General features: G+C 35.6%; 1 protein-coding gene and 1 pseudogene across 8 annotated transcripts in view; one reads left to right on the top strand and one right to left on the bottom strand.

Annotated features, from left to right (window-relative positions):
- Positions 1 to 27,162, bottom strand: part of KIF20B (kinesin family member 20B) — a 79,697-nt gene extending 52,535 nt beyond the window's left edge. For 5 of the 8 annotated variants that reach the window (XM_070470620.1, XM_070470624.1, XM_070470625.1 and 2 more), the window contains exons 1-13: positions 26,981 to 27,068; positions 20,184 to 20,331; positions 11,879 to 11,965; positions 11,662 to 11,778; positions 11,066 to 11,204; positions 10,322 to 10,506; positions 8,415 to 8,451; positions 7,709 to 7,936; positions 6,640 to 6,751; positions 5,425 to 5,496; positions 5,186 to 5,332; positions 3,797 to 3,959; positions 2,967 to 3,257 (exon numbers count right to left, since the gene is read on the bottom strand). In XM_070470620.1, the coding sequence (XP_070326721.1) occupies positions 2,967 to 3,257; positions 3,797 to 3,959; positions 5,186 to 5,332; positions 5,425 to 5,496; positions 6,640 to 6,751; positions 7,709 to 7,936; positions 8,415 to 8,451; positions 10,322 to 10,506; positions 11,066 to 11,204; positions 11,662 to 11,778; positions 11,879 to 11,965; positions 20,184 to 20,331; positions 26,981 to 27,003 (1,749 nt within the window). In that variant the 5' untranslated portion in view covers positions 27,004 to 27,068. Of the gene's footprint in view, positions 1 to 2,966; positions 3,258 to 3,796; positions 3,960 to 5,185; positions 5,333 to 5,424; positions 5,497 to 6,639; positions 6,752 to 7,708; positions 7,937 to 8,414; positions 8,452 to 10,321; positions 10,507 to 11,065; positions 11,205 to 11,661; positions 11,779 to 11,878; positions 11,966 to 20,183; positions 20,332 to 25,050; positions 25,141 to 26,980 lie in introns of those variants that run through there. The other 3 variants (XM_070470622.1, XM_070470623.1, XM_070470621.1) reach the window with 3 other exon arrangements.
- Positions 22,303 to 23,205, top strand: LOC110137775 (SAP domain-containing ribonucleoprotein pseudogene; annotated as a pseudogene).
- Positions 27,163 to 27,198: the final 36 nt, after the last annotated feature.

Genomic DNA, 27,198 nt, shown 5'->3' with positions numbered 1-27,198 from the left:
TTAAGGTTTCTAATTAAAGTTTCTCAATAATAAACTAATAAACTCTCAAAGCTACAGATCTTTTATCAATTTTATACTTGAAAATATTTTACAGATATCTTGCCTTTGAAATTCTAAGAACTTCTACTGAGGAAATAATTTTATATTTTGGCTATAAAATAGTCACTGTGTTTTTTGCAACGAGTGGTTTTATGTAAACAAAAAAGTAAAATGCAACTCAACAGTCAAACTTAAGAAATGGGTTCAACTATGGTACCATCGTACAGTAAAACTACTGTAATGGATTATGATGACATATTTACTATTCATAATTTCCACAATTTATTTTTAAATGAAGAAAATCAGTTAACAATATTGTAACAAACAGTAAAAATCTATTAACATGACCAGTAGATTTAGACACATTTATATTTATTTCCCTTTTTCTTTTTTTCTAGATTCTATCATGATTATATAATACTTTTATAATTTTAAATAACCACAGACTTTCCCACTGTTTAAAACAATAAATATTTAATAGTAACTAATAGTAACTATTGAAGAAGAGGGGCTTCTCTAAAGGATCAGATGGTAAAGAATCCATCTGCAATGTAGGAGACCCAGGTTCAATTCCTGAGTGGGAAAGATCCTCTGCAGAAGGGAATGGCAAGCCACTCCAGAATTTTTGCCTGGGAAATCCCACGGACAGAGGAGCCTGGCAGGCACAGTCCATGGGGTCACAAAGAGTCAGACGGGACTTACTAATACTTTCACTTTTCACATTGAAGAAGAAATGTGGGAGACTCAAGAGAAATCTGTATGAATGTGGGAATACCTTGGGAAATTGGTTTCTTTCAGTAAGTCTCAACAACAACTAGTTTTCTATCACTGTTAGTATCTGATAAAGTATTGAGTGAAAAAAATTCTGGTTAGTTATTCAAGTTAAACGAATTTTAAGCATAAACATGTTACTATCAATATACTTCATAATGATTTTTAATACATTTCATAATGATCTTCAATACTGACGACCCTCTAATTAATAAAATGCTAACAATGTAAAGCATGAGAAGCCTAATCATTTTCATTTTGAGAAGTATTACAAAAAACTTGGATGAAAATTTTAATTTTGAAGTACCTAGTCAATATTATCGGAGAAGGCACCCCACTCTAGTACTCTTGCCTGGAAAATCCCATGGATGGAGGAGCCTGGTGGGCTGCAGCCCATGGGGTCGTACAGAGTTGGACACGACTGAAGTGACTTAGCAGCAGCAGCAGCAGTCAATATTATAAGATATGCATTTACACTATATAATCCTACATAAATGGCATTATTTTTCCTATATAAATTCATAGACTACTAACATAATAAGTTTAATGAACATCATATTGATATATAAACTTCAGTTTTGAGATAAAAATATTAAATTACGACTATTAATGACTTAGCCTACTTTTTCACTGATGGAAGTACTACATTACAGAGATCCAGGGTAAACCAGGTTCAATCACATAGTGAGCAGATATACTAGGACTAATGGCATCTGAAGCTTTCATCTTCATTTCTAAGCAACAAAGGCACAAGAATGGCTTTCAGGGACACTGGAATAAACTATTAAGATGAGAGTATTTAACTCAATATATCACTGATCTACTTAAATTTCTACAGTCTGAAAGAGTACTCTGATGTCAGATTCGTCAATACCACTGAAGTCAGTTAATGAGGGGAACCAGTAAAGTGGACAGGATCTATATTTCAGAACTGTGTGCATGTGTGCTCACTCGGTCGTGTCTGCCTCTTTACAACCCCATGGACTGTAGCTCGCCAGGTTCCTCTGTCCATGGGATTCTCCAGGCAAGAATATTAGAGCAAGTTGCCATTTCTTTCCCCAGGAGATCTTTCTGACCCAGGGATCAAACCTGCATCTCCTACCCTGGCAGGTGAATTCTTTACCACTGAGCCACATGGGAAGCCGTATTTCAGGATTAATGAAACTTAAATATATGTATGAATTTTATTTGGACAGAAATTATAAGAAACACCAATAAATCTTATTTGTTTCCATAAATGTAAGATGATCAAGTGATTTCTGTTTTGAATAAATAGAATAATCAGTACGAGGCACACATTTTGTACTCTTGTACTTAAGACTGCAAGGTAAAATTTTGGAGGAGTACGCTAAAATCACAGGGTGAAAGGATACTGGGGAACAATGAAAGGAGATCTGAAACACAACACCGAGTTAACCAAAACTCTGCTTCACCAAAAATGGAGAAATCAGACATTGTCTGCCTCCTAATGTGACTCAATGGGAAATTCACAACTTCACATATGTAACAGGCTTGCCTAAAGTGTTAAACCTTCTTAAAGTGTTAAATCATCTTATATAAGATGATCCAGACTGGAGGTTTTCTACAAGACAACTAATCACAAAGTTTCAAAAATATCTATGATAGATTAGAGATTAACTAAAGATACATGATAATCAGACGCAATGTATTGAGTTGTAGATCAAAAACAAAGTGGTTATGAAAGGAAATAGTGGGACCACTAGAGAAATCTTGATATGGACAATACAACACTACGTTACTGTATTAATGTGTAAGTGCTTAGGTATGAAAATGGCCTTTTGATTGTGAGGAACATGTCCATGTTCTTGAGAAACATGATGAAGTAGTTAGTTGTAAGGTGTCATTATGTCTGCATCTTGTTTTCAAATGGTATAGGCAAAAAAGATGTGTATTCACACTCACAGAAAGAGAATATAAAAATGGCAAAATGTTAACAATTGGCAAATCCAGATGAAGTACAAATGAGTATTCATTATATTATTCTTTCTATGGGTGTGAAAATTTTCAAAACATGTAAATGAAAGATAAACTTAGTGTATTGTTGGAAAAAAATGGGAGAAAGAGCCTTAAGAATTACTAACCATAACTTCAGAATAATAAATAAGCCAATTTTAGAAGTATGAGTTAATACATACTCTCTTCCCCGCATGGCTACTGAAAGCCTTATCATCCTCTAATGTATTATCTAGATCTTCATCAGTAAATTCAGTTTCCACATTCTGCTTTTCTTCAGCTTTTTCTAGATCCTCAACCAAATCTTCATCTTCCACCACATCTTCTAGACTACTTTCCCATGAAATCGTGGATCTTTTTCCATTTAGTATTTTATTATCTGAATTATTAATATCTAATGATTCATCTTGAGAAGATTTGACAGGCCCAAATGATCTCTCTTGAGAGCAATTTAAAATATCTGGAACACAAACCTGGTAAAATATGCAATGTAACTTTTAAAACAAAGGCAAAAACTGTCAACAAAGAAAAAACAATTATAAATTTAAGTCAAATGACAACTTGAGAATTAAAAACAAAAATCTATACAAATATACAAAAAGGAATTAGCACACTCAAATACATATTTGATAAGAAAAAAGCTAATTACACATGTATACTACAGATAAATCTACTTTCCTGGGTTAAGTTCTTTCCTTAGTACCATTCCCCAGCAGGGGGTTTCCTGATTAGCCACTAAATAAGCCAGATGGACAGCGGAGCATGTAATTCGCTGCATATCTGCAATCAGTAACGGGTACGTTAGTTATTGCTGAGGTCATTTTACTCTTAAGCAGGGGTAACTTTCCATTTTCTTCCTATACCTAATACTCAAATATTACATTGTTAATTTTCAATTATTTTCTAGGTTTACAGCTGTAAGTGCAAAATGTATTATCTACTCTAAGAAAAAAAATCATTACTACTCTAATAATACAAAGCTTAACAAATTCTGAAATTTAGCTATATTTACTTTTTGTGCAATGGCTGAGAACTTCAACACATTGAGTGTCTCATCATAGGCAAAAGAACATTGGCTGATGTTGACAATCATACATATCTTCCCTTTACCATTAAAAAAACTTTGAAAATAGTGGGTCAATTTACTTTCCCGGAAAGGCACATGCTGTTGAAACCTATGAAAAAAATTTTCAAAAATTTAAAGTTAAAATGAATCTCATAAAGTCAGGATACTGATAAATTTTACAAAGAAATAACATAACAACCATTGACTTAAATTCTAGGTTAGTGATTAGTTTCATTTGTACTAGTCATTTTCTGTTTATTCATGTTGTTTTCTCTAAACACTGCTACTATTAATACTGATAGTAATAACCAACTAGGCAAAATGTAAAGGAAATCACAATGAAGTGGGTTGTGTTCTCTCAGTTCAGTCACTCAGTCGTGTCCGACTCTTTGCGACTCCATGAATCACAGCATGCCAGGCCTCCCTGTCCATCAACAGCTCCCAGAATTTACTCAAACTCATGTCCATCGAGTCGGTGATGCCATACAGCCATCTCATCCACTGTCTTCCCCTTCTCCTGCCCTCAATCCCTCCCAGCATCAGGGTCTTTTCCAATGAGTCAGTTCTTCACATCAGGTGGCCAAAGTATTGGAGTTTCAGCTTCAGCATCAGTCCTTCCAATGAACACCCAGGACTGATCTTTAGGATGGACTGGTTGGATCTCCTTGCAGTCCAAGGGACTCTCAAGAGTCTTCTCTAACACCACAGTTCAAAAGCATCAATTTTTCAGCACTCAGCTTTCTTCACAGTCCAACTCTCACATCCATACATGACCACTGGAAAATCCACAGCCTTGACTAGACGGACCTTTGTTGGCAAAGTAATGTCTCTGCTTTTTAATATGCTATCTAGGTTGGTCATAACTTTCCTTCCAAGGAGTAAGCGTGTTCTCTAGTGTATAGCAATTATGCAATATATACACCATAACTAGAAAATGGTAAAGGCTGGATTTATCATTTACTTAGCCTAAAATGCTAGTTAATACAGAACTCTATCACATCTAGAAAACCACAATGCATTAATAAGAATAATATGGTTTCAAAGTCTGTCAATAAACCAGCATTAGAAGCTTATTATCTAAGTTGTCAGTTGATACATATTTGCTATAGAAAATACTGTGTTTACCTGAGTCACTGGCATTGACTGATAATGATTTTCATTTCTATCATTTTTTAAATCCAAAATCTCTAAGAAATTTTAATTATAATCCATTCTTAGTCATTACATAAGAAGCAAGTTAAAAACAAAAGAACTTTCTTAAACTAGCAAAGCTGAAAGTTTAAATATTATTAAAATAATCCTTGATATGCTGATAACATATTCAGCAACGCTTACTTTGACTTTTCACTGTTCTTCAAAACACTGATACACTTTCCCAGAGTCAATAAAGAAGTGTTGATGTTCCCAGTCTCTCTTAACCTTTCACCTTCATTCTGGGTCCTCATGCTTCGTTCTGAGCCAGCAAGATCACATAAAGACAATCTAAATTAACCAAAGGAAAAAAACTTTAAAAAAATTCTTCAAAACAAAAAAGTTCAAAATAATCATCACAATTTTAAAAATGCTCAACTTACTCACTGACTCGTATTACATGTGGTATTTCCGAATCTTCAATCTGTAATATTCTAATGGTAAATATGCTGTGACTAAAAGAAATAAACAAAGATTAAATATCATCACTCATTATTTCTGCATCCTAAATAGGAGAGGCAAGCATCTAAATCAGTATCTATTTTTTATCCTACACCAGCCATCATTACAGTACTACATCTACAACGAGCTGTCGGGTATCGCAATTTAGTGTTCCACTGTCACCCACATTAACGCTCGACTACTAAAACCAAAGAGCTCATCTTTCTTTCACTTAGCCCCAAATCCTTCAAATTTACTCTTCTCAACACTCCAACTTCTATTAATGAAGTCACTCATAATAAACTCTCAATTTGCTTGCAAAGATGTTATTACTTATTAGAATGGTATAGTGTATAGCTAACCACTTGAATCAAGCAAAGTATACATTTGGCTTAGATGCCTAAATATTGGCTTATCTGGATTACATGTTGTCCTTAAGCCATACACGGGAGACGGGTCTTTCCCCTTTAAGAGAAAATCTGTTTTAAGGATCTCTCGGTTTAAACGTACTTCCTTTTGTCTCTCATTCTCCAATCCCTTCCATTAAAAACATCCTTCCTTAGCCCTTTGAAATACTGGCCTAACTCGGTATTTATAGTGTCTATATTCATGGAATAAGTAGAAAAAACACAGAGAAATGTCCTATATTACAGGCAATTAAAACATTGAGCTTAGATATTCACATATAGAAAGAATAAAAATACTTCACATTGAGTGCAAATTAGTAAATTGTATGTTAGAACAAGAAATTAGTCCTGATAATCTTATGTGTTTAGTGCTCTTCAGTTTACAGAATGTTTTTATGTCTACAAATTAATTTAACATATCAGAAAACCTACTGTCTGATTTAATCTTAAATTAGTTGTATTTAAATGAGCACAGCTACTAGGGCTTCCCTAGAAGCTCAGTTGGTAAAGAATCCACCTGCAATGCAGGAGACCCAGGCTCAATCCATGGGTCGGGGAGATCCCCTGGAGAAGGAAATGACAATCCACTCCAGTATTCTTGCCTGTAGAATTCCATGGACAAAGGAGCCTGGCGGGCTACAGTCCATGGGATCGAAGAGTCTGAGAGGACTATATGACTTTCACTTTGAAATGAGCACAGAACACCTGGGTGCCTCAGGTCAGGCTTAGACCACAAGATTTACTCCTTACCTTCTGCTAGAAGCATTATTCAGTTTTGTGAAAGCAACACTCTGGTGTTTTGTTCCTAGCTTTAAAAGTCTATATGCTTCTTTGGCATCAGATACTTGAATCCACTGTAGATCTTCAAAAAATAAAGAGGGTACATATCAATTTATAAATGTACAGCATTTGCTGTACAACGTAATCTCTTTGAAGATTTGTAATCTCTTTCCTAAAGACATATAATAAAATCTTTCTTTTAATAACACATCCTAGGTATAGCCAACTCAGCTATCTCATATTCCACGAGAAAATAAGTGCACAAGATGAGGATATTATAATGATTTTGTAGCATAAACACAAAAAGTAGATGTTCTTCAACAGGGTTTGCCAAAGGGAAAATTAAAAATAGGTTAAAGATTCCTCAGAATTAGACATCCGGAAAAAAAAAAAGACAAAGTACATTACAGAGTAAACCTAGAAAATTAACTAGCTATAAGATTTTAGATAGATTGCAATTCATTTGTGAGTCATGAAATCAAATTTCTTGAGCCATAACTAGAATTTTGTAAAAATGAAGTAGAATGTACAAAACACCAAAGTGTAAAAAAAAAAAAAAAACAAAAAAAACACCAAAGTGTATTGTGACAGTAAATATAATTAACATTAATTTTCCAATTGTAAATATGCACATACACACACACACATACATGTGCAGGTGGAGAATTATGATGTCATTATTAAGTATTTCCTACTGTAGGGTAGTGATTTTTAAAAGGTTGGAAAAATACCATTGTGGTATACCAAATAATTCCAAGGTCTGAATACTGTTAAAAAGCAGCAGAATAATGTGAATATACACACACAGCTTTTCCTATTCCCCAATATTCAATCAATAATACTCAAGAAACAAAATACTAAACCCTTTTACCTTCAGGTTTAGTGAACATACCAAACCATATTTTCAAAGCACAAACTACTCTTACTATCTTGATACTAATAAATAGTATACAAACATTCAATTTCCAGTCTGCTTTCCTATAATAAAGCCTAGAAAGAAACTTCAAAGCAAAAAAGTAAAAAATACTCATCAGTATACCTTTTATGAAAGAATAGCCCTTTACATCTTGGGAAAGGCGCAGTGTCTTTCTCTTTTGGAACTTAGATGATACAGGAACAAACAAATCATAAATACATTCGTTGTAAATCTCAAAGAAAGATACCCACACAGAAAATTTTCTATTAATATCCATATTCATGTTCGAGTGTTCACAATCTTTCATGGATTCTTCAAACTCTGAGATACTCAAAGAGTTTGTTAGACTTCCTACAGAAAATTTAAAAAAAGATAATCACAAAATTAAATAAGATAATAGGCTATTACCTTATTATCTTCCAAGACTCCCCAGCTTGAGAAACTAAGTATCCAAATCTTCTGACTAGCAGTGTTAAAAATTTTTTGGACCAAAGCAGATAAAAATATTTGTGTTAACCAAAATTTGGCTTTTTTGTTTTGCAAATATGTTAATAAACCAAAATGAAATTAAATGTAAAAGACAAAGAAAAAAATAGTGCCACTCTTGAATTCAACATAAAAGTTAACAATCAGTAGAAGTTAACAATCAGTAACAGTTATTAAATCCAAATAAAACCTTACAGTGATTGACATTTCATATAGTTATGTACCATTTTCGAAGTATTATTGACTGTGTCATTAAAGAAATAAAATCACCAGAAGTGATTCAAAAATTAAAAGCCCTTTAAATAACTAACATCTTACAAGTATATGAGAAAGGAAACCTTACCATAAAGAGCACCATAACTGTCATTATGCATAACAACCTGAAAAAGATTTATTAAGTTAAAAAATATTTTTAGTTAAGATTAAATAACCAGTAAACTCATTCCCTATCCAAATAAGTTACCAGCCTTTCATCTACTCAATTCAACAAACTAACAGGAAATTTGGGGAAACTATAGAAAATATTCAAAGGAATACCATCATATATAATCCCTGCCACTCAGAGGCAATTACTATTAATATCTCAATATATTCCCATCTATTCTTTTCCCTACACTGATTGCACTGTAAGCTCTCTATAAATTAAAGATTATTAACAAACATTTGGTGCCTGCATAACTGACTAGATGTGATGTGAAATTACTTAATTAAATAATACTAAGATAAACAGCATATTTTTTCTTTCTGTAATATAATTGTTCCCTTAGACTATATACCTTAATCTGAATTGGTAGATGAAAAGATATGAACTGTTTTTCAAGTTCTCACTCATAATATAGTATTGCTAAACTGCTTTGGAGAAATACATTTTACAATCAATATATGGAAGTGAAAGTGTGTATCTCATGTCATATACCTGAAACATATATTGTACAGCAAACTCAATAAAAAGAGATTTTAAAAAAAGAAAGTATGATCTCATGTTTTTACTATCTTAATAATTTCATAGGCAAAATAATATTTTAACTAGATAAACTGTTAGAGAAAATTTTTTTCAATATTAATGACTTGAATTTCCTCTATGAATTATCTATACAAATATCCACCAATCTCCACAAATCCTGTTAAAATACTATTTTACTTTCAGAGAGCATACTCATGGACTCTGAACTTTACTCTCCACCGAGCAACACTACTTTGAAACCCTGATTTCTAAATTATTTAAAAACAAATCCTCATCAGTGTTTTCAATATATCCAAAAGGACTGTTAATAGTTTTTAACAATCTTAGAATAAACATGTAAAAACATAACACAAAATCAAGAAGGACTAAATAGACAAGTATAACCTTATTAAAACATGTTTTAATAAAAAATTATTAAAAAGAAGAAAAAGGAAAAAACAAACAGATGAGACACATGAATTAATGTAGTAACAGATTTACAATATGTTAAATGAAACAGCAAGTTATAGACTGTCTGGATAATAAAATCTTATTTTTGTTAAATAAAAGACCATTATCCCACATACAAAGAAAAAGGAATAAAGATATATGCGACTATTTATATATGACTATATTTGTGTGTGTATATGAACTTCCCAGTGGCTCAGTGGTAAAGAACCCGCCTGCCAAGGTGGAGACACAGGTTCAATCCTGGGTCCAGAAGATCCCGTGGAGAAGGAAATAGCAACCCACTCCAGTATTCTTGTCTGAGAAATCCCATGGACAGAGGAGCCTGGTGGGCTACAATCCATGGGGTCACAAAGAATCAGACATGACTCAGCGACTAAACAACATATAGACATACATAGAAACCTCAGTACATAGATTTTTTTTTTTTTTTGGTATACTGAGAAAAAGACCAAAAAGGACATGCTCATATCTGTTAATTTAGTTTTTCTCTTTAGAAGTGAAATTATAGGAAATTTTTTTTATTTTTCATATCCTCTTGTTTAGATTGTGTATATACACATTACTTCTACAAATAGAAAAAGGAATTTTTAAAAATTCTATAGAAAGTTGCTGTTTCTACAACAACCTAAAATGATTAAAGAACATTTACATTTGTTTTGTTTAAACATTTCAGCTGTTTGTACAATACAAAATGAAGAAACTTCTTCAAAAAAGCTTTTAATCATAAAGAAAAGACAACAACCACAACAAGATATTTCAATATAGGCTGAAACAAACTGAAGAGCCAATAAAAGGTCACAATTATGTGTATTTTACCTGCTAAAATACTCCCATACCTCTTTAATTTGCCGAAGTAATGCACTTTTGCTAGCAACTTCTTCTTTCTCTTGGTCTGGTGATAACCGTAAGTATTCTCTGGACCTATGTGGTTTAAGGTTCATCTTTGTATACAGTCTCTCCTGAAGACTATCAAATAACACATTCAAAGTTCGAGGAAGAATGCCAGTATTTTCTTCTGTGCCTATGACAAGAATTTGTGTTTTACAGTCTCTCAAAGTACTAAGAGTAAAGAAACATTGTTGAACTACCAAGACTCCTTTTATACCACCAATAGGCAAGAGTAAAAAGCTAAGACAAAAAGTGAGAAAACCTGCAGATTACTCAGTGTTCTATCACTTTAGTTTTCATTGTATAACTGACATTTATCAACTATTAGCCTGATGTAAAACCTGAAATTTTACATTCAAATCAGGTTTTAAGACTGGCTAGCATTCATTATCACAAAGTATAAAAGTAATATAAAATATAAAGTGTTTCCCTGGTTTTCTACGCTTAATTCTTTGTTACATCAGTTCTTTTTCCAAGTTTTCATCACCATGTAATTCTCTATCATATGGGTAAAGTAGTTTCACAAATTAAGTCAATCTGATTTAAAAGACATGGGCAATACACATTCAATATGCTTACTATTAAAAACAGAGCAAATCTGCAAGGCAATGGAAACATAACTATAAGTATTATGAAAATGACCAAATATTAGGGCTTCCTTTTTTCTTTCTAGCAAAAATAAAACCATTTACCTTGAAACGTGTAAGTTTTTCCGGAATTGGTTAGCCCATAAGTAAAAATCAGTCGACTCTGTCCTTTTAAGAGGTCTTTAACTGGCTGCAGAATGCAACCCTGGAAGAATTCCTTCTGTGTAGTTTCTGGGCCAAAAACCTAAACAAGCATTTTTTAAAACAAGTCTTTTTAGAAAATTCAAGTTAATAGTCATGAGTTCTACCCTTTAATATTTTTAATATTTCAAAGATCTGTCTTACAAGACTCATTCTTAAAATAGCTGACATATTCCCAATCCCCACAGATACAATTGCTAGTTTAACTACTGCCAAAAGTTTTCACGATAGAAATCTGATTCAGGCAATAACCTTTCATCTAAATTTTTAACAGAACATTTCCACCAACCACAAAGAAATTGTACAATTTTTACAATGATTTATTCACTTCCAATTACATACTTACACACCTAAAATTTGAGCCCTACCATTGAGGAAAAAATACCAGAACCTAAGATCTAAGTTTCATAAGCACAAGGTGTACAGAGTTCATTATATACAATTAGATAGCAATTTAGCTTAAGAAAAAAAAAAACGTTCAGTTTCATATGGGTACTTACCTTGGAAAAACTGAATTTCTGTGCCATCTGCCCTGAGCTTTTCTCACTTAAACGACCAAGGGTACACTGAGGCTCCTTCAGCACAACAGTCTGTGAATCCAGAATATACACACAGCCCTAGAACACAAATAATTAAAAACCCACAACAAGTAAATTAAAATGATGATATTGTGCCCACTTAATGGAAATAAATTATAAAATTAAATTCAGCACAAACCTCAGACTCATGTTCTTTTTCTGGCTGCGTGAATGGTCTTACTCGAAGACACACTTGGAGATAATCTTTAGATTCGGAACTGTTTGCCTTAAAAAGGAGAAAATATTTTAAAGATATAAAATGTAGATTTTCAGGTATCACCTTTCTTTAAAGTGGCTGATTGTCATAGAATAATCTGAGATTATACAAAACCTCTAAGCAAACAGTGACTCTTCTGTTTTCATCCATTTTATATTTGTTTAAAGAAAAACAAATCTGTTTTAAAAAAACAAAAATGCCAGAAAAGATTCAATTTCTCCTGCCTTCTATATTTATATTTAAAGTTTACAATATGCTTCTTTGGCATAAAATCGTAACTTTTATAACCAATACAAATAACAGGGCTGAAAGTCACTAAAACACAGAAGAATAGAGTAAATCACAAGTAACCAGAATACTCAACTAACCCAAATGCTCAATACCATCATGCACTTTTATTTACTTATTTATTTGGTGTATTATATTCTCCTTACTGCTTCTTTGAGAAAGGAATTAGCTTAATTCATTTATTAAAAAATAATTTTAAAGAAATGCTTTATATTAAAAAGTAAAAAGAAAACAATTACATGAAAAACACAATTCACCAAACAAGACACAAGAAGAAAATTTGAGTAACTCTATACCTGTTAAAGAAATTCAACTTATATTCAAACAAAATAATCCTATATAGAAACTCCAAACCCTCCAAAAAGCAATACCATTTGCAATAACCTGGCAGTTCATTAGTAAATTCTTTAAAACATTTAAGGTTATAATCACACAAATTAAAGACAAACTAACAAAATGGAGAGAGAACACCTTTCAATTAATTTTGAGTTTGACATAACCTGAATACCACATCCTGACAAAGATATCCTCAGAAAAAAAATTACAGAACAATATCCCTAATAATTATAAGATAAAGGCAAAATGTTCTCCAAAGTGTTACACTATCTTCTATTCCCACAAACAGTGGATAAACATGTCAGTTGCTCTGTAAACTCACCAGAGTTTAAACTGTGGATGGTGTGGCTAGTCTACTTCATTATCGCCCTTCTACTGGGTGTGAGGGTGGTATCTGACTGTGGTTTTAATTTATGCATTTCCCTTATAGTGAAGAAGAACTAAAAGAGCTTCTTAATCAAAGTGAAAGAGAGTGAAAAAGTTGGCTTAAAGCTCAACATTCAGAAAACTAAGATCATGGCATCCCGTCCGATCACTTCATGGCAAATAGACAGGGAAACAATGGAAACAGTGAGAGACTTTATTTTTTGGGGGGCTCCAAAATCACTGCAGATGGTGATTGCAGCCATGAAGTTAAAAGACGCTTACTCCTTGGAAGGAAAGTTATGACCAACCTAGATAGCGTATTAAAAAGCAGAGACATTACTTTGCCAACAAAGGTCCGTCTAGCCAAGGCTATGGTTTTTCCAGTAGTCATGTATGGATGTGAGAGCTGGAATATAAAGAGAGCTGAGCACCGAAAAATTGATGCTTTTGAACTGGGGTGTTGGAGAAACCTCTTGAGAGTCCCTTGGACTGCAAGGAGATCCAACCAGTCCATCCTAAAAGAAATCAGTCCTGGGTGTTCATTGGAAGGACTGCTGTTGAAGCTGAAACTCCAATATTTTGACCACCTGATGCAAAGAGCTGACTCATTTGAAAAGACCCTGATGTTGGGAAAGATTGAAGGTAGGAGAAGGGGACGACAGAGGATGAGATGGTTAAATGGCATCACCAACTCAATGGACAGAAGTTTGGGTAAACTCCGGGAGTTGGTGATGGACAGGGAGGCCTGGCGTGCTGCAATTCATGGGGTCGCAAAGAGTAGGACACGACTAAGTGACTGAACTGACTATGACTAATGATGTTGAGCACCTTTTCATGTCCATATTAACCCTATGTATAGCTTCTTTTGTGAAGTATCTGTACAAATCTTTTGTCCATTTTTTATTAGACTGTTTTCTTATTATTGACATGTAATTGTTTTAAAATATTCTGAAAAAAGTTTCCTATCAGGAAAAAAAGAGGCAAAAATTCTGTAACAAAATATTAGCTAATATATAAAATAGGAAAGTATATCCTAACAAAAAATAGCTTATCCTGGTGCAAGGTCAAGTTGGCATTCAAAAATAAATTAGTGCATTAAAAGAATAAATGAGAAACTTTCATCACTACTAGATGCAAAAAAAGTGCATATGAATGACTTGAATTTTTTTTTTCCCATTTATTTTTATTAGTTGGAGGCTAATTACTTTACATCATTACAGTAGTTTTTGTCATACATTGAAATGAATTAGCCATGGATTTACATGTATTCCCCATCCCGGTCCCCCCTCCCACCTCCCTCTCCACCTGATCCCTCTGGGTCTTCCCAGGGCACCAGGCCCGAGCACTTGTCTCATGCACCCAACCTGGGCTGGTGATCTGTTTCACCCTAGATAATATACATGTTTCAATGCTGTTCTCTTGAAACATCCCACCCTCGCCTTCTCCCAGAATGAATGACTTGAATTTGATATACGTATTCTACATCCATTCGTAATAAGAATTCCAAGCAGACTGGAATAGAAGGGAATTTCCTTAACCTGATAAAGAGCATGTATAAGAACCTATACTCAACATCATATTTGATGACAAAAGACTGAATCAAAGAAGAGTAGCAAGTTAAGTAACAACAAAGGGATTTCTGCTTTCACCACCTCTATTCAACACTATATTAGAGGTTCTAGATGTTTTAGCCAAAGTTATCAGGTGAAAGGAGGGGGAGAGGAGGAAAGAAGTGAAGGAAAGGGAAGGGGAAGAAGAGAAGAAAAAGGAAGAGGAAAAGAATGGGAAGGTAGAAATAAAATTGTCTTTATTAACAGACATCATGAACGTCTACATCTTCAGATGTTAAAAATCTGACAACACCTTCAAAAAAGTTACCAGAACTATTAAATGAGTTTAGCAATGTAGTATGATAGAAGACCAATATGCAAAAAGTCATGTTTCTATATATGCTTAGAAGAAACAGAATTTGATTTTAAAAAAAAACATTTGCAATAACCTCAAAAAATTATGAACCAATTAAAGAACAATCTTAACAAAAGATCGGGAACACCATACACTGAAAATTTAAAAACATTGCTCAGAGAAAGTAGAAGGGACCAAAATAAATGGAGATATGCCTCATTCATTATTTGGTAGACTCAGTATTGTTAAGATATCCATTCTTCCAAAACTGATCTACAGATTCAATGCAATTGCAACAAAAAATCACAGGAATGTTTTGGGGGGATTAACTGACAAACTCATTTAAAAACTCACAGATAAATGCAAAGTTCCTAGAACAGTCAAAACAATTCTGATAAAGAAGAAATTTGATGGGCTAACACTACCACATGAGTTCAACACATTTTAAAACTACAGTGATCAAAACAGTGGAGTACTGACAGCTAGAGAGATAGATAAATGAAACAGAATATACAGAATATTCAAAAATAAACCTTCACATACAAGAGTATTTGATTTATGACAAAGCTGTAAAGGAAATGCAGTACAGAAATGATAGCTCTTTCAACAAACTGTGCTAGAACAACTGGACATCTATATACAATTTAAAAAAATAGCAATTTGAATACCTACCTCACATTGTATAGAAAAATTAATTTCAAATGGGTCACAGATCACAGACTTAAATATAAAACTAAAACTAAAAACTTCTAAAAAAAAAAAATAGAAGAAAACCTTTGTGGCCTTGAATTAAGCAAAGATTTCTTAGATATGCCACAAACAGCACAATACATAATAGAACAAACTGGTAAAATGGACTTTGTCAAAATTTAAAACTTCTCTTCCAAAACACCTGAAGGATGAAAAAACAAGCCATAGAGGAAATACTTGCAAAGGATATATCTAACAGACAGATGTATGCAGAGAACATAAAGAATACTTAAAATTCAATTTAAAAAAATTCTTTTAATGGGCAAAAGATTTAAATTGACATTTCTCTGAAGATACACAAAGGGCAAATAAGCACATGAAAACATATTTAACATCTTTGGTCATTAGGTAAATGTAAATAACAATTAGATTATCAATACATACCTATTAGAATGACTAAAAATAAAAAGACTACTAAGGATAGCCAACATGAAATTGAAAGAGAGGAACTAAGATGAAGGACTCACAATACCCAACTTTAAGACATACTATAAAGCTATAGTAATCAAGAGAGTATAGCCGTGGCAAAAGAACAGAATCAATGGAACAGAAGAGAGCCCTGGACTAGATCAACATGAATATAGTCAATTGATCTTTGACAAAAAAGCAAAGGCTACACAAGTGAGCAGACAGTCTGTTCAACAAATGGGGCTGGAGCAACTGGATATCCAGATGCAAAAAAATTAACCTAGATGTAGACTTTACACCTGTCAAAGAAAGTAACTTAAAAAGAATACAAACCTAAATGTAAAACGCAAAACGATTAAAATTCTAGAAAATCTGGATGATCCAGTGTTTGGCAATGACTTTTTTGATTCAACACCAAAGGCATGATCTATGAAAGAAATAACAGATAAGCTGGGCTTCATTAAAACTAATTTTATGCTTTGTAAAAGACATAATCAAGAGAATGATAAGACAAGCCACAGATTGGGAGAAAATATGTGCAAAAAAGATACCAAATAAAGGACTATTAACCAAGATATATAAAGAATTCTCAAAATATAACAATAATAACACAAACTGATTAAAATGGGCCAAAGACCTTATCAGATATCTCATCAAATAAGATATACAGATGACAAATAAGCATATAAAAAGATGCTCCACACTGTATGTCACCAGGGAAATGCAAATTAAAATGAGCTATCACTACACATCTATTAGAATAGCCAGTACCTGAACACTGACAACCAAATGCTGGTGAGGATGTGAATCAACAGGAACTCTCATTCACTGCTGGTGGGAATGCAAAATGTTACAGCCATTTTGGAAGATAGTTTAACAGTTTCTTACAAAATTAACCATATTTTTGTTCCATGTAATCTAGCAATCATGTTCATTGGTAATTATCCAAAGAAACTGAAAACTTATGTCCAAAGAAAACTTGCATACGAATGCTCATAAATTTTTTTTTCATAGTTCCCGAAGAGGAAGAAACTAAAATGCCTTTCAATAGGTCAATGAATAAACCACAGTACATCCATATAATGGAATATAATTCAGAACTAACCATAATTCATAACTAAATTCATCATTATAAATTATAAACATAAATTAAAATTATAAACTATATATTTATATAACTAAATATGTATTTACATATATATAACCAAATATATATAAGTATATATTTAGTTTAAATTATAAACTAAAATTAGAACTAAATATAATTCAGAACAATGGAAACAGTGAGAGACTTTATTTTTTGGGGCTCCAAAATCACTGTGAACGGAGACTGCAGCCATAAAATTAAAAAACGCTTGCTGCTTGGAAGAAAAACCATGACCAACCTTGAAAGCACGTTAAAAAGCAGAGACATCACTGTGCTAACAAAGGTCTGTCTAGTCAAATCTATGGTTTTTCCAGCAGTCATGTATGGATGTAGAGAGTTGGGGACTATAAAGAAAGTTGAGTGCTGAAGAATTGAGGCTTTTGAACTGTGGTGTTGGAGAAGACTCTTGAGAGTCCCTTGGACTGCAAGGAGATCAAACCAGTCCATCCTAAAGAAGTGAGTATTTGTTGCAAGGACTGACTGCTAAAGCTGAAGCTCCAATACTATGGCCACCTGATGCAAAGAACTGACTCATTGGAAAAGACCCTGATGCTGGGAAAGACTGAAGGCAGGAGGAGAAGGGACGACAGAGAATGAGATGGTTGGATGGCATCACCAACTCAATGGACATGAGTTTGAGCAAGCTCCGGGAGTTGGTGATGGACAGGGAAGCCTGGTGTGCTGCAGTCCATGGGGTTGCAAATAGTCAGACACAACTGAGCAACTGGACTGAACTGAACTTAACATCCATATAACGGAATATAATTCAGAACTAAAAACAACTGAACTATCAAGCCATGGCAAGACATGGAAGAATCTTAGATGTCTACTACTAGGTGAAAGATGCCAATCTAAAATGGCTACAGACAGTATAATCCCAACTATTAAAATATGATATTCTGAAAAAGGCAAAACATTGGAGATAGTTAAAAGATCAATGGTTGGTGGGGCTGAGAAACAGATGAACAGGTGAAACATAGATGAATTTCAAGGTAGTGAAAATACACTGTATGATTCTATAATGATGGATACATGTTATTACACATTTGTTCAATAGAATGTACAACACCAGGAGTAAAGCATAATGTAACTATATTGTAAGGAATCTGAGTGATTATGTGTCAAAGTACATCCATGAATTGTAACAAATGTACCTCTGTGGTTGGAGATGTTAATAATGAAGGAAGCTATGTAGGGGCAGAGAGAATACGGGAAATCATTGTATCTTCTGTTCATTTTAGCTGTGAGTATAAAACTCCTCTAAAAAATGAAGTCTATTTAAAAACAAACAGATTAACCACACCAAGGGTTGGTGAGGATGTGGAAGAACTTAACTCTCACACACTGTTACTGGGAATATAAAATGCTATCATCACTTTGAAAAAGTTTGGTAGTTTCCTAAAAATGATCCAGTCAATCCAATCCTAGGTATTCATCCAAGGGGAAAAAAAAAAAAAAAGGAAACATACAAAGATTTGTATACAAAATTTCATAAAAGCTTTGTTTGTAATAGCCAGACACTATAAACACATGTGTCCATCAGCAAGCAAATGCCACTGTGATACAAAAGCAGACCCAGAAGACCTAGAAAATAAGTAAACCAATTAATACTTGAATTTCATATAATTTTCATGTCATGAAATAGGATTTTTCTTCTTCAACCATCTAGATATGCAAAAACCAGTGACAGCTTGTGAGCAGTACAAAAACAGGCCATCCCTTTCTCTCTTTTATGATTAAATAAGCTAAAGTAAAAGAGCCTGCCACATGAAATGGGTATTAAATAATTGCTATTCTTTTATCTATGTTCCCTATACTCCCTCTTCCCCTTCCATCATTTTTTTTTTTTAACCATTTCACAGTTTTTTTTTTTAAATTGGGTATTTACATGGTTGCTGTGCATTTTTGCTTTTCAGAGCTCTCACAAAGGTATTTTAGTCAGTCTCTAGTTACTGTTGTTGTTTTAATGTTTCATGGGGGAAATGAGGGCTTGGAGCATTCTAGTCTGCCTTTTTCCTAGTGTCAGTTCCTAGACCACTTACTTACAAAACACACACACACACACACACACAAAACAAAGTCACTCTGAGTGGTTTTAAATTCACAGCAAAACTGAGGACAGAGAAAGTGCATGAGGAAGTACTTCTCATGTACTTTCTGTCCCCACAAGCAGCTTCCCCCACTATCACCCGGAACCAAAGTGGTAACTTCATTACACGTCATTATCACCCAAAGTACACAGTTTCCATTAACTGGAGTTCAGTCTTTTATTAGACTGTAGTTTATTTACAATGTTGTTAGTTTCTACTATACGGCAAAGTCAATCAGTTATACCTATGCATATATCCACTCCATCTGTCTTTATAAAATGGGTTAGTACATCTCTAACGCATCAAAGTTAATCTAATCTGCAGTAAAGAGAATTATAAATAAATTGAATGTAAATTTGTAAGAAAAAGTCTATAAACACAGCAAACATAGTAACAGGTAGGGTGGTAGAAACTTAGTAATGTTTATTTCTTAAACACTACTAAGTTTTTTTAAATCTGCATTATTTTTTAAACTAAGGCCTGCAGTTCCCAGGGGCATAGTGGAATATTTGACATTTTTGAGAGAATCATAGCAATACTTGACACAAGTTGAAAACCATGAAGGTGGCAGTGTCTAATCTGATTCCAAAGTTTGAGAAGTTGTGCAGCACCCAAAAGGCACATATAACCCATTACTAAATAACCTTTAGTTGGTGAAGAAGGATGTTAAAATTCTTTTTTCATTTAATTTTTTCTCAAATGGCTACTAGGTCAGGCATAAATAGTTATTAAGTTGTCTGCACCTACTATTTGGAAAGGAACTGTTATGTATTTAGGGCATCATGAGAAATTTACTGAGATAAAACTTTGTCTTAAACCTAAAAGTTTGGAAAGCTCACCTTTAGTCATACCTGTCAACAAGTATATGTGTGCATGTGTGCAAATGTCCATTTTCACTGAATCACGACAATCAACATAATTCTTTTCTTGTACTTACCTCAATGCTTGAAGCAACTAAGGAAAATTCACGAGAGAGGTCAAGCTTAATGCCATCAAAATTTATTTCTGAAGGTCTTGCAAGTGGGTCAGCACTGAAAACATAAGATGGTCTAGACATCCCATCTTGATTTAAATTAGATTCCATTCTGCAAGAGTAACAGTAACATCTTTAGAAAATCTCAATAAATCAGCATATAAACCATCCACAGTTCAAAAAGTCTATGAGTCCAGCCTGCTACTTCTTGCCATATAACTAGATTTCCAAAAGAAAGATACTACTATTCCATCTATAACATGATGAGCCATGGAAAAGATAAAAGAACAGATTATTTACAGATTCTAAATCAACTAATATTGGACATTGCCTAGTACTACTATTCATGTGATCCAAACTACAGGTAGACTCATCCAAAGAGATTTCATGAGTGAAGATAATCCACAAAGTAAGATAGTGTAAAACATTCAGTCTCTGTCTGAAATGCTCTCAGAAGTCAAATAGGTGGAATAAGTATAACCTTGTGCTTAGTTATTTAGTGTCTTCTGAAGAATATTACAGACTTTGTAATGTTTTAGCATTTATGAGTTAAATTCAATTATCTGGACAATTACTTTCAACTGAATTCTTTCAAATAATACAAGCAAGAAGTGAAGTACTGGGCATTCCCTGGTGGTTCAGTGGTTAGGACTCAGCATTTTCACTGTAAGGGCTAGGGTTCAATTCCTGGCTGGGAAAATGAGATTCTGCAAGCCTTGCGGCATGACCAAAAAAAAAAAAAAAAGTGATATGAACATATTTAAAGCAGTACCTAATATGTCACAGGTGAATATGGAATAATTTACCTGTAAACTACTACACCCAAAAAAGATGCCCTTTTCATTATAGGGGACTAGAATGCAAAAGTAGGAAGTCAAGAAATACCTGAAGTAACAGGCAAATTTGGCCTCGGAGTACAGAATGAAGCAAAGAGCAGCACAGTTTTGCCAAGAGAACATACTGGTCATAGCAAACACCCTCTTCCAACAACACAAGACACTATACATGGACATCACCAGATGGTCAATACCGAAATCAGACTGATTATATTCTTTGCAGCCAAAGATGGAGAAGCTCTATACAGTCAGCAAAAACAAGACCGGGAACAGACCCTGAACTCCTTATTGCCAAATTCAGACTTAAACTGAAGAAAGTAGGGAAAACCACTAGACCATTCAGGTATGACCTAAATCAAATCCCTTACAATTATACAGTGGAAGTGACAGATAGATTCAAGGGATTAGATCTGATAGAGTGCCTGAAGAACTATGGACAGAGGTTCATGACACTGTACAGGAGACAGGGATCAAGACCAACCCCAAGAAAAAAAAATGCAAAAGGCCAAAATGGTTGTCTGAGAAGGCCTTACAAATAGCTGAGAAAAGAAGAGAAGCTAAAGGCAAAGGAGAAAAGGAAAGATATACCCATTTGAATGTAGAGTTCCAAAGAACAGCAAGGAGAGATAAGAAAGCCTTCCTGAGTGATCAATGCAAACAAATAGAGGAACATAACAGAGTGGAGAGACTAGAGATCTCTTCAAGAAAATTAAAGATACCAAGGGAACATTTCATGCAAAGATGGGCACAATAAAGGACAGAAATGGTATGGACCTACCAGAAGCAGGAGATATTAAGAAGAGGTGGCAAGAATATACAGAGAACTATACAAAAAAGATCTTCACGACCCAGATAATCACAATGGTATGATAACTCACCCAGAGCCAGACATTCTGGAATGTGAAGTCAAGTGGGCCTTTGGAAGCATCACTATGAACAAAGCTAGTGGAGGTGATGGAATTCCAGTTGAGCTATTTCAAGTCCTAAAACATGACGCTGTGAAAGTGCTGCACTCAATATGCCAGCAAATTTGGAAAACTCAGCAATGGCCACAGGACTGGAAAAGGTCAGTTTTCATTCCAATCCCAAAGAAAGGCAATGTCAAAGAATGCTCAAACTACTGCACAACTGCACTCATCTCACACGCTAGTAAAGTAATGCTCAAAATTCTCCAAGCCAGGCTTCAACAGTACGTGAACCGTGAACTTCCAGGTGTTCAAGCTGAACTTAGAGAAGGCAGAGGAGAAGGGTAACAAGATGGCGACTGAGACGGTGGAGCTTCATAAGCTGAAGCTTGCTGAACTAAAGCAGGAGTGCCTTGCTCGTGGTTTGGAGACCAAGGGAATAAAACAAGATCTCATCAACAGGCTCCAGGCATATCTTGAAGAGCATGCTGAAGAGGAGGCAAATGAAGAAGATGTACTGGGAGATGAAACAGAGGAAGAAGAACCAAAGCCCTTAGAACTGCCTGTCAAAGAGGAAGAGCCTCCTGAAAAAACTGTTGATGTGGCAGCAGAGAAAAAGTGGTAAAAATTACATCTGAAATACCACAGACTGAGAGGATGCAGAAGAGAGCTGAACGATTCAATGTACCTGTGAGTTTGGAGAGTAAGAAAGCTGCCCGGGCAGCTAGATTTGGGATTTCTCCAGTTCCATCAAAAGGTCTGTCGTCTGATACCAAGCCTATGGTTAACTTGGATAAGCTAAAAGAAAGAGCTCAAAGGTTTGGTTTGAATGTCTCTTCAATCTCCAGAAAGTCGGAGGATGACGAAAAGATGAAAAAGAGAAAGGAGCAATTTGGGATTGTCACAAGTTCAGCTGGAACAGGAACCACAGAGGATACAGAGGCAAAGAAGAGGAAAAGAGCAGAGCGCTTTGGAATTGCCTGATGAAAAGCTTGTGATGCTTTCTGTTCTCCAGTGGTTTCCACCTCTTTGACTCTTCCTGGTCACCTGTATACCTAAATGCACAGTTATGTGCCTAGGTCCTGCCTTGCAGTAGGGGAACATGTACCCCAGGTACATCTGTGAACTCCAGCAGCAGTCTGACTTATTGCAGTTCCAACTTTAAGGTTTTTGTTGTTGTGTTGTTGTTTTTTAATTATTATTTTGCTTGTTAATAAAAAAAAATAGAAAAAAGAAAAAGGAAAAGGCAGAGGAACCAGGGATCAAATTGCCAACATCTGTTGGATCATCAAAACAGCAAGAGAGTTCCAGAAAAACATCTATTTCTGCTTCATTGACTATGCCAAAGCCTTTGACTGTGTTGATTACAACAAACAGTGGAAAATTCTTAAAAAGCTGGAATACCAGACCACCTGACCTGCCTCTTGAGAAATCTGTATGCAGGTCAGGAAAGCAACAGTTAGAACTGGACATGGAACAGACTGGTTTCAAATCAGGAAACGAGTACGTCAAGGCTGTATATTGTCACCCTGCTTATTTAACTTACATGCAGTGTACATCATGAGAAATGCTGGGCTAGATGAAGCACAAGCTGGAATCAAGATTGCCGGGAGAAATATCAATAACCTCAGATATGCAGATGACACCACCCTTATGGCAGAATGCAAAAAAGAACTAAAGAGGCTCATGATCAAAGTGGAAGAGGAGAGTGGAAAAAGTTGGCTTAAAACTCAACATTCAAAAACTAAGATCATGGCATCTGGTCCCATCACTTCATGGAGAATAGATGGGGAAACAATGGCTGACTTTATTTTTGGGGGCTCCAAAAATCACTGCAGATGGTGACTGCAGCCATGAAATTAAGGCGCTAGACCCTTGGAAGAAAAGTTATGACCAACCTAGACAGCATATTAAAAAGCAGAGACATTACTTTGCTGACAAAGGTCTGTCTAGTCAAAGCTATGGTTTTTCTAGTAGTTATGTATGGATGTGAGAGTTGGAGTATAAAGAAAGTTGAGCACCAAAGAATTGATGCTTTTGAACTGTGGTGTTGGAGAAGACTCTTGAGAGCCCCTTGGACTCCAAGGAGATCAAACCAGTCCATCCTAAAGGAGACCAGTCGTGAATATTCATTGGAAGGACGGATGCTGAAGCTGAAGCTCTAATACTTTGGCCACCTGATGCGAAGAACTGGCTCATTTGAAAAGATCCTGATGCTGGGAAAGATTGAAGGCAGAAGAAGGGGATGACAGAGGATGAGATGGTTCGACGGCATCACTGACTCAATGGACATGAGTTTGAGTAAACTCCAGGAGTTGGCGATGGACTGGGAGGCCTGGCGTGCTGCAATTCATGGGGTGCCAAGAGTCGGACATGACCGAAGGACTGAACTGAACTGAAACTACTACAACTAAATTAAGCATCAAGTCACTAAATTTAAAGACAAATGTAGAGGTAAGCTTCACTGATAAGATATTAACATTCAAATATTTACTGAGAATCCACTAGGTGAACAGTATCAGGGAGAAATGGAGAGGGCACTATACTCTCTGAATATTATGATATATTCAGAACAGTTACTGCCAATAGGGTTCCTGGCTTAAGAAGGTACTTGTAATGGGCATCCACAGGCGTTAAGTAAGTGAGCCAAAGATGGCCCCTGTATACTGGCCCTGCATTGTTTACTTCTTCAGAGCAGGCTGGCAACATTAATTTAAAAACCCCCTGAGGTGTCAAACTCAAATTTTTATACATCTGCTTGCTTTATATATAGCCAAAATAATCTTAGTTTTAGCCATTTAGAGCCCATCTGGTTTGCACATTCCATGAAACTGCACTCAACCATCATAGCCGCAGACAAAATCCAAGACTATGAAGACCCCAAGCCACTGCTGCCCTTTGAAGTTCTCAGACAGGCAGACTCCCTACTGCGTTGCTGAGCAAGGACTTATACTGAGCTCCCTTTGCTGTTATTCCCACTTCTCCCCAATTCCTTACCCTCCCCTTCTAGGGGACAGCCCTTCACTCTAGCCTCCGAGAAGTCTCGTTCTTCCGGCAGCTTTAAAGCGCGCAGTCCTGTCAAGTGCTCACCTGCTCAAGATCCTCATGTGTTACTGCCACCGTGTGGTGGTATCTTTTTCCTTGATCAGCGTTGAAACCCCCAAACTCAATACAAGGCTGTTTCTCTTTTTTCCCTAAACTTCAAAGATTTAAAGAAACTATACATTTACACTTCAACAAAACCGAGCAAACTACAAGATCAACCAACCATACAATTAAGCACGTTTAATCTTTATTGCTTTTTGCTGTCATTGTATCATCAATGATGTAATCAACATGAGAAAAGTCATTTAAATGTAGTTTGATAGAATATTTCAAATATTCAATTTATGGGCGAGAATTAGAAAAAGTATCTGATAGCATAAAAACCACTGATCTAGAACAGAGAAGAAAAGTTTACAAAAACATGAATGCAATGGCTTGACATTTCATAACTCAAATTTCATGGAAATGCCCAGGAAACTGGAAAGTAACCTTCATTCTTTGCCTTCAATTAATTTTTGGCTTAAAAAAATGTTGACACATCTTTTATGAAATTACTAAGTTAAAAAGAATATTGTACCTCCTTAAAAAAAATATGGTTACAGTTGTTTGTGCTTGATTCTATGTTCAGTTTTCAATGAATAAACTGCCTCTTAACAATCATAAAATTGAGAGATATATTGTCACTTCCTGTACTTTTAGTTAACTTCTATGGATGTGTGGCCTCCCTAATTAGACTAGAAACAAGAGCAAGGACCTTGTCTTATACTACTCTGTACCCCTACAACAAATGAGATTTAGGCAGTGACAAAGACTCCCTGTGTAGTGGGTTATATAATAATAAATAAAATCCTCTATGCGCAAAAAAGAATTTTTTTTGGTCTTATATTATCTCTAGCCAACAGCAGGGTTCAAGACCTCATTGCGGAAGGCTGTTCCCACGTCTGAGAAATGGTGTCCTTTATCTTCTCTCCAATGAGATTTCATGGTTGAAGACTGATTGCTACTGAGGTTGCTGAATGTCATCCACAAAATACAAAATCTTCACAATTAACTTATGAGTCTTTTACATTATTTTGCAACCTTAAGTCTCAGGTCTTGGACATTTAATAAAACGTACACAGTTAGGGCTGTTTCGGAGTAATGCTACCTTGTTTTAAGAACGGATTCAAACATGAAATTGATCAACTTGGGGATTAAAAACAAGCTAACCCGTAAGGCTCGAACTTCTGTCAATTAGCCCTTCAGTAAGGAATATCAGAGAGCGGCACTACGCAGAAATCACTGAACCAAAAAGTATAATGAGATGGGGGAAACCTTCCCAACGGGGGTTGGGGAGTGGGGGGTTGGAGATGACTGCAGTCATCGCACTCGCCACACACACCCCCTTTCGCTCCGCACTGCAAAGACCAAGAAGGGAGCGCCCCAGCACCGGCGGTAGCAGTCTGGAAATAACTGCACAGACATTGAGCCCCCAACTGCCCTAAAAACAGACCAAGCCACTTGCCGAGCAAACTGCTCACCTTGGGGATACAGGACACCAGATTTGGCAAAGGAGGCCTGATCCTCACAGCAGCAGTAACAATAATAAAAATACTAAGGATTGCAAATACATAGAGTTTACCATACCAATGCACTATTTCTAACAGTTTTACCTTATCGTCTTAAAAGCCGGAAAGGTAGGTTCTAAAATTAACCCCTTTTAACAGCTGAAGAAACTGAGGCCCAGAGAGACCGAAGTCGTTGCCTTGCCTCAGAGCTAATAAGCGGCGGTTGTTGTTGTTCAGTCGGTTGTGTCCGACTCTTTGCAACCCCAAGGACTGAAACGGCGGAGACCAGACTTAAACCCTAACGCTAGTAAAATGGTTCAGCCCTCCACTGGCTCCACCCGGAGCCCCAGGTATCGACAGTAACCTGAGGGGCGTCTCGAGCCCCGTCGGAAGGTACTCACACCGTCTGAGACCTTTCTTCACCTCACCTGGTTTGTACGCAGTCCCCCATTTCCTTCCTCGCACCCTCACCTGCAAACGTTACCCAGCCAGCCCGACCCGCGACCAAAACCGAGTTATTACCCTTTTCAAATTCAAACAATGGCGGCCAGAGTCCCGCATTGAACGCTGGGAGTGGGCGGGGCTTCCGGGAAGACGCATCGGAGCGCCGCGGTCTCTTTCTGTAGACTTCTCTTCCGCTCCCGGG

Source organism: Odocoileus virginianus, chromosome 7, assembly GCF_023699985.2.
Source record: "Odocoileus virginianus isolate 20LAN1187 ecotype Illinois chromosome 7, Ovbor_1.2, whole genome shotgun sequence".
NCBI lineage: Eukaryota > Metazoa > Chordata > Mammalia > Artiodactyla > Cervidae > Odocoileus > Odocoileus virginianus.
This window is presented reverse-complemented; position numbering and strand designations above follow the sequence as displayed.